This window comes from Bos indicus x Bos taurus, chromosome 11 (genome assembly GCF_003369695.1).
Source record: "Bos indicus x Bos taurus breed Angus x Brahman F1 hybrid chromosome 11, Bos_hybrid_MaternalHap_v2.0, whole genome shotgun sequence".
NCBI classification, from domain to species: Eukaryota; Metazoa; Chordata; class Mammalia; order Artiodactyla; family Bovidae; genus Bos; species Bos indicus x Bos taurus.
The window spans coordinates 87672711-87683189 of NC_040086.1; the positions used below are offsets into that span (position 1 = coordinate 87672711).

General features: G+C 39.1%; 1 protein-coding gene across 20 annotated transcripts in view; it reads left to right on the forward strand.

The window, feature by feature from the left end:
- KIDINS220 (kinase D interacting substrate 220) overlaps nt 1-7415 on the forward strand; it is a 96064-nt gene extending 88649 nt beyond the window's left edge. For 6 of the 20 annotated variants that reach the window (XM_027556124.1, XM_027556126.1, XM_027556130.1 and 3 more), the window contains one exon: nt 1586-4220. In XM_027556124.1, coding sequence (XP_027411925.1) covers nt 1586-2848 — 1263 coding nt within the window. In that variant the 3' untranslated portion in view covers nt 2849-4220. Of the gene's footprint in view, nt 1-1091; nt 1145-1585; nt 4286-6001; nt 6060-7117 lie in introns of those variants that run through there. The other 14 variants (XM_027556134.1, XM_027556123.1, XM_027556133.1 and 11 more) reach the window with 6 other exon arrangements.
- Nucleotides 7416-10479: the final 3064 nt, after the last annotated feature.

The window sequence follows — 10479 nt, forward strand, 5'->3', positions numbered from 1 at the left end:
AATTTCTATATTTTTCAGTAAATTAAGTCCACACTTGACCCTTTTATCTCTGTGTTTGAACAACAGTGATCCCTTTATTTTCTCTGGAATTCCTTTGAACATTTCCTGAGAAATCCTCATCCTCCATACTTGGTGTTCCCACCATGCCCTGGCAGCTCTCCCAGCCTCTCTCCAGTACCACTACTCTCAAACTTATTTCAAATCTTAGAACTCTTTTACACTCTTAAAAATTATTGAAGGACCCGTAAAGAACTTTTGTTTTTGTAAGTTTTATCTTTCAGTATTTGCCATATTAGAAATAAACTGAGAAACTTAAACCAATTATCTTTTAAACCAGTGTAAACCAACATAGATGACACTTTTATGAAAAATGACTATTTTTGAGAACAAAACATATTTATTGAAAATGATAATTGTGTTACCAATCTTTCATGCCTGGCTTAATAGTAGTCAGCTAGATTCCCTTAGCTGCTTCAGCATTCAGTCTCAGGAGGTCACACATGAGGGAACCTCTGGGGACTCCACTGTGCATTATTGTGAGAATGCAAGTGGAAAGGCAAAGGTCATCTTCATATGCTTAGGAAAACAGTTTGGCCCTCATGGATCCTTGGGAGGGGTACAAAGACTGCACTTGGCGTGAGGGAGTGGCATCGTCCTTTCAGTGTTCACTGGGTCTAAGGGAAACTTCTTGCGAGCTAGGTTATTTCCTCCCTGTACAAGGAAGACTCTACCTTATTTCTGCTTTGTTTCAACCTTGGCTCTTTCCTTTCTCAAACTTCCTTGATTCTTTTCTCTCCATTTCCTTCCTTTTTTCCCCTAATCTTTACTTCTTATTCCTTGTGTATTACCTTCTCTGGGATCTAAAGCAATTCTCATCTTAAAACTTCACATTGGAGATCAAACGTCTAAAAATATTTTATTTCTTTGTTTACTTGGACCTGACTGTTGACCTCGTGGCTTCCATTTCTATTCATTTGGATCCAATATTCATCTTCTCCATTTCACTCTATACTTTTGCTCTAAAATTTTTTGTTTTTGTTTTTGTTTTGCATTTTGAGTACATTTACTCTCTCTGAATTGAAATTTGACAGAAACTTCATGTTGTGCAAGTTGAAAAAGGTTCTTTTTAACATACGTTGAAGATGTGAGTATTTTGTTCTTGAGATCCTATCTTAACTCTCATTTTCTTTCTCTTTTCTAAGAGGCACTTTTATATTTTATCAATGAAGGTGACTTTTCCCTTAAATAAATTTAAAAGTTTGAAATTATAAAAGCAAGTCCTAAGGTTGTTAATATAACCTTAAATTATACTTTTAAATATTAACAGTAAACTAATTTTATTAAAATTTATATAAAGCTTTCTAATAACACTAAAATTACTCATAAGTTCACAGCTTTTGTTAAACTGTGTTATACAGAATTCTTTTAAAAGAATTTGGTATTTTTAATAACTTTAACAATTCTTATTGTCCATATATATATATATATATATATTTCCTAAGCTCATGTTTATTTTGCCTTTTTTTGGTTTGTTTGAATTCTTAAATTATTATTGTTTCTTTTTTTTTTTTTTTTGTCTTCACAGTCACAAACTCGCAGAACCCCAAGTCTTTCCAGTCTCACTTCCCAGGACTCCAGTATTGAAATTTCAAAGCTTACTGATAAGGTGCAGGCTGAGTATCGAGACGCTTATAGAGAGTACATTGCTCAGATGTCTCAGTTAGAAGGGGGCACAGGTTCCACAACCATGAGTGGCAGGTCTTCTCCACACAGCACGTATTATATGGGTCAGAGTTCATCCGGGGGCTCCATTCACTCTAGTCTAGAACCCGAGAAAGGGAAGGATAGTGAACCAAAGCAAGATGATACACGGAAGTCATTTCTGATGAAGAGGGGAGATGTTATAGATTATTCCTCATCAGGAGTTTCCACCAATGATGCCTCACCCCTGGATCCTATTACCGAGGAAGATGAAAAATCTGATCAGTCAGGCAGTAAGCTTCTCCCAGGCAAGAAGTCCTCAGAAAGGTCAAGTCTCTTCCAGACAGACCTGAAGCTGAAGGGAGGTGGACTGCGCTATCAGAAACTCCCGAGTGACGAAGACGAGTCTGGGACAGAAGAGTCAGACAACACTCCACTGCTCAAAGACGACAAAGACAAGAAAGCTGAAGGGAAAGCAGAGAGAGCATTGAAGTCTCCAGAGCACAGTGCAGAGCCCATTCGAACCTTCATCAAGGCCAAAGAGTACTTGTCAGATGCCCTCCTTGACAAAAAGGACTCCTCTGACTCAGGAGTGAGGTCCAATGAGAGCTCGCCCAACCACTCCCTTCACAACGAGGCGGCAGATGACTCCCAGCTTGAAAAGGCCAACCTCATAGAGCTCGAAGATGACCCCCACAGTGGAAGACGGGGAGTCCCGCACAGCCTGAGTGGCTTGCCAGACCCCCTCGTAGCCCGGATGTCCATTTGCTCCGAGGACAAGAAGAGCCCTTCCGAATGCAGCTTGATAGCCAGCAGCCCCGAGGAAAACTGGCCAGCATGCCACAAATCCTACAACCTGAATCGCACCCCCAGCACCGTGACCCTGAACAACAACAGTGCCCCGGCTAACAGAGCCAACCAGAATTCCGATGAGACGGAGGGGCTGAGGGAGACGCCTCAAGTCCTCCTGAGGTCAGGCTCCAGTTCCCACTCCACCGCTCTGCAGAATGAGAACCTGAAGAGCATGGCACACAAGCGAGGCCAGCGTTCCAGCTACACGAGGCTCTCAAAGGACTCCTCAGAGCTCCACGCAGTAGCCTCCTCCGATAGTACAGGTTTTGGAGAAGAAAGGGAGAGCATTCTTTAAGAAGAACAAGCACAAGTAGAATAGCATTACTGTGCCCCTGTGACAGGACTGACCTGAGTTTTTAGTGACTCCATCTGTGCATGTTATCTTTGTCCATTTCATTCACAAAGCCTTCACGGATGAGAAGATCTTGGGTAAAAGAGACATATACTGTACAGCAGAGGGAAGTGTGAGAAAGCCTGGCTCATCCATCAGCCCCATTGTCTTTGTACTTAGAAGCATAAAATCCCACTATTGTTATGACACCTTTCATTGGCATACAGCTGCAAGACAAGATCTGAGTATACAGATAGGTCAGAAAATTTATTAACTATAAACTGAATTTGCCAACAAAAGTAACAAGCTAGAGACTCCTTTTGAGGAACATTCATTCACTAAATATTTGAGGGAAGACATGATGCTGAGTGAACCAGAAGCACATTTTGCTCTTAAGGGGTGAAAAGTCATGGAATAGCCTTTAGAGACTAAAGGTTAATGCTCTGTAAGTTGAGACTGTGTGCTATATAACAGATTGCTTATCAAAGAGTTTTAAAATTGTAAGTAGAAAATATAAAGAGGGCTTTAAAAGTTGATAAAAGAGTGAGTCAACAGTGTCCAGAGTAGAGCCCCAGAAACTGGGCCTTTGTGAGTGGCTAGTAGGTTGGCCCATGGGGTGAGGGGCATCACCTCCCTATGACCTAGACACTCTTCTTTCTAAATCAAGAGACCTGTCCCTATATCAGCATGTGAATTCTGGGGGAGGATCATATGAAACACTTCTAGAAGAAAAGTTTAAAGACATGTAACAAAGCAAGGGTAAAAGATGAATCTTGTGTGACTTCATTTACTGACAGCAGAGTTAAGCGAACGGTCCCATTGAAATGTGGTGTGGACTGGAGATACCCCCTGCCATCATGTGTTGACATCTTTTTGGCCTTTTTAACATAACGTATCCATGTAGCACAATAATCTTCAGTCACAAATAGGATTGTAGATGTTGAGATCCTAGATGAGCAGTTACCTAAATGCGGGGTTACATTTTTGACATTTTCCACTTAACTGGATTTTTACTGACATGCTGAATAGTTTGTTTATTTGACCAGTCGCATTAAAAAGTTGCCTCTTGTGGGTTTCATTGCCTTGCTGTTTGAGTGTAATCTAACATTTCCATGAAGCGTTTATTTTGCATGACCTTAACAAATGTTTTAATCAATTAAAAAAGAAGGCAGAATGTTGACGTTATATGTTGAAATGTTAACATTTTAGTATTTATAGTGTTTATTAGTTTGCAGTATTGTGTAATCAGCAGTTATTTCAGGGGCAATGTTTTGTTCCTTTTCAGGTGAGTAGATGCAGCTTAATATCATTGTAGTGTATTCTTTATTCTGTTTGTGAAGTTAATACCAGAGTATTAAGTGTACGAATAGATTTAGAACACAATAAAAGAATTGCATGCTATTCTGAGTCATGAATTTTTATTCACTGCAGTGATGATTCACATTTTGATTAAAAATAAAAAAGTAATTTGTGTGTTTGTTTTGTCAGAGGTCTAAAGTTCGTTGAAGACGTTCAGGTTCACGTAGCAGTCACACAGCTGGCAGGAGTGTCCTGAGTGACTCTCCCTGGTCTTTTGGAGTGCATGGCTATTAGGTCCAGCGTCTGAATGGTGCTTTTGTGAAGCATAGTGTCCAAGCGCAGCTCAGTACCGTGCGTTTCTGTAACCACAAGAAGTGGGTTTTCCAGATCCTGGGAGGATGTCAGTTTAATTTGTTGCATGAGCATCCTGGAAAAGTTTGCTTTTTCACAGTGCTTTAGAAATTGACAAACCAAATGGGTTATTGAGTTGCACTATCATCCCTTCGAGTCTATGTGTCCGTGTGTGTGTGTGTGTGTGTGTGTGTGTGTATCTGTATCTATTTGTAACCTGTAGCCCAGCCTGACTCTCACATATGCAAAACTTTGCTGTAAACTGGGTGAAAAATGACAGAAAAGAATCAGTGCTCTAAATTTGCCAGTCCATTAAGAGTCTGCCTCAGTTAGCATCTTGCCGAGTTTTGTAAACTGTTTCACCTTTACTTTAAGCCACAGATAATTCTGTCCACATAGCTAATGTTAAGGCAGATTCATTGACCACAGACGTGTGGGGTGGTACCTGTGAAAATGGCCTTTCTGTAGAAGAGACTGGAAAAGAACTGATGCTCTCTCAGTTGATACAGTTTTCATGATGCTAAGTGTTTAAGGATCAGCTCTCAAATTTGGGGAAACTAAAAATTCCTAACAACCATTTTCAATATTAACATGAAAACTTGTTTTTGTCTTATATTTTATTTATGTGAGTTTTACACAGCAGTCAGAATAAGTTTAATTGCCTAGCCAAATAATTTAAGAAACTTATTTGCTAAAATTCTTAAATTGAGAACTCTTTAGATTACCTGCATGCTATAGTTCTGAGTGAAATATATTTGTAATCATGACTTTTTTCCTTATAAATACTAAGTATTAGAGAATATTTGTGAATGAAATTAAATCCCTTATCCTTCTGGCTAAAATACTAAATTTAAAAGGTTTTAAGATTATATAAGTTTTGGCTATACCAGGAATTCTCAGCCTGTTTAGAAGTATCCTAGGTTAAAAATCCCTGAATTCCTGGTTAACTCTTGAGTAAAATCAATACAGCTACCAGGAAAGGAGAACCAGAGGGCACTGTCCCCTCAACTTTATGGAGTGATATTGAGGGAATAAGCTGGTAAAAGAAAGGAGCCATGAAATTAACTTCTTTACACTTGAGACTGAATATATATATCTAGGCTCCCTCACTGCTTGCCCTTCTGGAATTATGCTGACACTTGGCAGAAGGGAAGGAACAGCCGATGGGACTTTTTTGCTTGGGGTAGGGGTTGGGGGGTGACCAGCCTGGGTGGGCTACCTGAAATGATTGCATTTTTGATTTCCAGGTTCTGGTGCCCTTAACCCTTCCCTAACTCAGAATTCTAAGCATAGGCCATAATTTCGCAAATGAATTGGGAAACATAAATTAATCTATAACTGAGAGCCTCCCTTTGGATGGTCTTTTAATGGCTCATCACTTCAGAGAGGTTGAGAATCCTTGGTTGAGACTGATTAACTAGAAGGCAAATTTAAAATCTTACATATCTCAAACCCTTTCATGCCTAGGAAGAAAATGCTGCCTTTGAGATAGATAGATCTTCCGAGGGATCCAGTTTAAGCTAAGGTATGTAAAAAATTAGTTATCAAAGTCATTAGTTTTAAGCCATCACTGAAACAGTTCTTATCAAGAAGAGAATTAATATTCTCACCACTTTAAAAAGAATTACGGTTAAAAGTAAGAAATGGCTAAAACAGTTGGTAGAAATCAACCACCACTGTCACCGACATGGTGAAAGCCTTTTAAGTAGAATGGTAAAGCACGGCCTTGGTTAACGCCATGCTGCTGTGCCCTGGTCTGGGGATGAGAGCTTTCTTAAAAGGGCAAGAGTTCTTTGAACAGGTCTGGCTGGCTCTGTGGTGAGCTCTGAATCTCCAGTTACAGTGACACATTAAAAAATAAGGAATTAATAGGAATAAATGGATCCATCAAGAAAGGCAAACAGTGATTTCCAGACCATTAGTAGAATGACTCCTCAAAGTCAGTAAAACAGCACATGGTTTGACCTCACCGAAGTGAGAACCAACCAAAACTGGCCAGAACTGTGAATTACAATAATACTCTACAAGAAAGGCAGTGGGACTGTCTTGAGGTCCACAGAATGTTCTGACAATGTCTATACAGGGTGATCAGCTCGTTTACAGAGACTACAGTTAGGTCCTTAGTTTCCTGAGGTTAATATGCTTTGTGTAATGTTACATCCCGCCTGCCTACGCGGGAGATGTAAGAGATCCAGGTTTGATCCCTGGAAGGATCCTCTGGAGAAGGGCATGGCAACCACTCCAGTATTCTTGCTTGGAGAATCCCATGGACAGAGGAGCCTGGCAGCTGCAGTCCATGGGGTTGCAAAGAGTTGGACACGACTGAAGCTGCTAAGCACGTACAGTGTTCTTTACACCAGTGATGTATAATATGAGCCTTTTTTAGTTTTGCCCAGATTTAACAAAACACAATCTATCAAATGATTATTAGAACTTGAATAAAATTTTACTTTAAAAAAACATTGAACTCCATGCTCCCTGTTACTCAAATTGAGTTGCTTGAAATAAGATCATCTCGATTACCCACCATCATTCTCTAAATTTTAACGTGTTTTGTACTTATTTACCTCATTTTCTTTCAAGGCGACAGGGGCTCTAAGTCTTAGTACCCTGCTCATAGACCATTCCTTCTGACAATTCGGTTACCTTCTCACAGTTGTTGGCTCCTCACCAAATACAAGGGGGTAAAGAAGAGACCACCTACTACTCAGTGACCCTGCTTCCGGTTGGTTGAAGAAGAGAGATTTGTTACTTCTACCAGTTTTCTTTGTTCCACATAGTTGTAAAATTTGAATTTGATGAAGTGTTTCTTTTAGAAAATTTTAGGTAAAAGCCTGAATGTATAGCAAAATGCATGTAAATAAACTCCTATATAACTTGACATTTCTTATATCATCTTCTTGGTCAAGTGTCTAGTAAAAAGTTAGACTTATTTTCAAAATTACCAAACTTGCACTTTTTAGTTGTGTTTCAGAGAATTTATAGACTGTATATTGTTATACTTAATGCAAATTAAACTCTCTTTATTTTCAAAGAATTTATTTTCTTTTTGAGTTCTTTGAGTTTTTCCCCTCCATGTTTTACCTGAGTTCACTCTTTTTGTGTCTTAAGGTTTTTTTTTTTTGGTTGTCATGTGTTCATCCATTTTACCATAAAACACTCCTTAGAGTATTAGAATGGGAAAGAACCTCAAGAATGCCTGATTTCAGATGGCCAGGGGACACACAGTCAGCACTTGATAAGGGAGTGAATAAGAAATACCTGAACTAGGAGAGAGTGCCCACAAATCCTAAAAATACTGAATTTGAATGCCTTCAGACAGTATGTTTATGCTGTAGTTCTTACAGACCTTGCCCTCCCCTCCATTCAATACAATGAATGGTGTTGTCATTTTAACAATATTAAGTTCCCCCCTCCCCACTTCCCTGTCACCTTATACCCATCTGCTACCTGTCTGACCATATAAACGTTTCTGTTTATGACTCTGGGAATCTTTCAGGACATGATACCACGCATTGCTAAAAACTCTCAGAGAGGAAGACCCATGGCCCATGTTGATGAATGCTGTCACGGTAAAGTGCCGGCTGTCTGCCCTACGTGGGTGTATTTTACAGTCCCCGTGTGCCTTAGCCTTTTGTCTAGTCCTTTGTGGAGATGCCCGTCTTATAAATTAATTACAGAATCAACTTAAAATGGTTCAGTTCAACATTTTACTTCAGGATACTGAAGATATTTTTACGTATAACTTGGCAACAATGAGCATGTTTTCCCTGAGCCCAAGTTGCCCACGTCATTACAGTGGGGGTAGATAACGTCAAGACCATCCCCCCAAATCTGATACGTAGGTTTACCTTTTCTTCAGCTCCAATTTTCAACGTTTTTTCCCCCCAGTAGGGACAGTTACTTTCATTGACCACTGCTCATTGCTGTCTCTCATTCCTTATCTCAGGCTCACCACTCTGATAAATTTGAATTAGAATACATAAATTATACTGGGATTCTGTGCTGAATGTTTTATATTTGAGTGGGCCATTATGTGTGGATTGAAAATTTCTTTATTAAGGTAGGCTAACCACTGTTCCAACCACCTCAAAATCTCATGGACTTAATACATTTGAGGTTTGTTGATTGTTCCTATAACAGTTCAGTGTTGCCTAAGTTGACAAAGATTCAGGAGCCCAGGCTTCTTCACTTTTTGTTTCCACCAGCTCCCAAAGCTGAATCCAGGGTCCTTTGTCTCATCTTCTGCATTCTGTTGATACAAGGGGAGGAGAGAGGGGTGAGGCCCACACATGGGAAGTTTATATCGTCCAGGTATGGAAGTGGCATTTGCCCATTCCACTGGCCTTCCTAAGGCTCCTGGTCATGCTGAGCTGCAAGGGTGGCTGCGGAATTAGGTGAACTGTATGCCCTGGAGAAGGAGTGAGTGTTTTGGTAGCTCATGGGCATCTTCCCACGTAGATACCTGACATGAATGTTCCAGATTCAACACTGTGACTCATCTTGTTTTCAACTTTAATCGCAGTATTTTTTTTTTTTTAAGGCATCTCTTAATTTTTGCTTTGTATGCAGTTTTCATGCTGGTACGATTTCTATTAAAATCATAACACCGAACCTGGAAGATTGTAGGATTTTAAGGGAAAGAATTTTCAACTAGTTATTTCCATACATCTGAGGAACTTCATAAGTTTCTAATATCAAGAAGGCTGCAGGGAAAATTAAGCAAGGTTAAGAACGAAAAGAATTAACGTTTCACAATTTCTCTAGAATCCTTTTTTATCCAAAGACTCTGACCATCCATAATCTTCCTGATTCTTAAAATTTGATTATAGAGCAAGACTGACTGTTGCAAGAATCTATCCTTTCAACGTGCTTCCTCCTAGAAGAGTGGCAACAGGACCTGGTTGCTTCTCCTTGTACCAGGAAGACATGGCAGGACGTGGTCCTGGGAGGCCCCTCCTCCCGGCACAGGGACTGGGAGTTAAACAGAAGCTAAATTCCTGTTAGTGGGCACTCCCATTTGGGAAATGCAGCTCCCACACTTAGAAAGCAGTGCAAAAATAAGACTTTATGTCTACTATTTTGTAATTTGTAAACAAATTTGTAAAATTTGTAAACAAATTCATCTGCAATCTAACTCTGTTGACTACTTTCCAGTTTTTTTTTTTCCTGTTGGTATTTCATCAATTTCAAGGTGCAGTTTTTCACACCTTGACTTTTCTGAAATATCTTCCATAACATCAATAGGAACATTGATATTCCCATTTTTCCTTCAATGTTTCCTAAACTAATGACACATCCCACAGTTGATGTCGTCTTGTTTGGATTGATGAGACATTATTTTATGCCGTGGTCACATTGAGTTGTATCTTTAGCAATAGTAATGGACTAGTGATGGTTTATAGTCAACTGATCTCCCACATTTAACATTTGATGTTGAATATCAGTTATTCTATATTCATTTTGGATAATGTTATACATTTATTATAATTTAAAAGTTTACATTTATTGAACACATATGCCTCATATTGCTCTATAATCTCTATATGTAACTACTTCACAACCTCATGAATTAATTACTATTATCCTCAATTGACAAATGAAAAACTGAGTAATTTCCCAAGGTCATACAGCTTCTAAGTGGCAGAGCTAGAGTTCAAGCCCAGGCAGTGGACTTCAGAAGGCCCACTCTTATATTAACATTTATCTGCATTGTTCTTTAGCTAATTGGGGATGAGTCCATTTTTACACTTCTTTCAAGATACACTTCAACTATAGCTTAATTTGCTGTACCATTACCATTGTCTACTTGTTTTAAAAAGGGTTTGGGGTTTAAGAAAATGTCTTTAAAAAATCTATAGCTGTGTAAATTACATATATAGGGAAAATTCTGTTTTTTTTTTTTTTAAACATCAAACATCTTTATTCCTACTAGTTATTTTGGA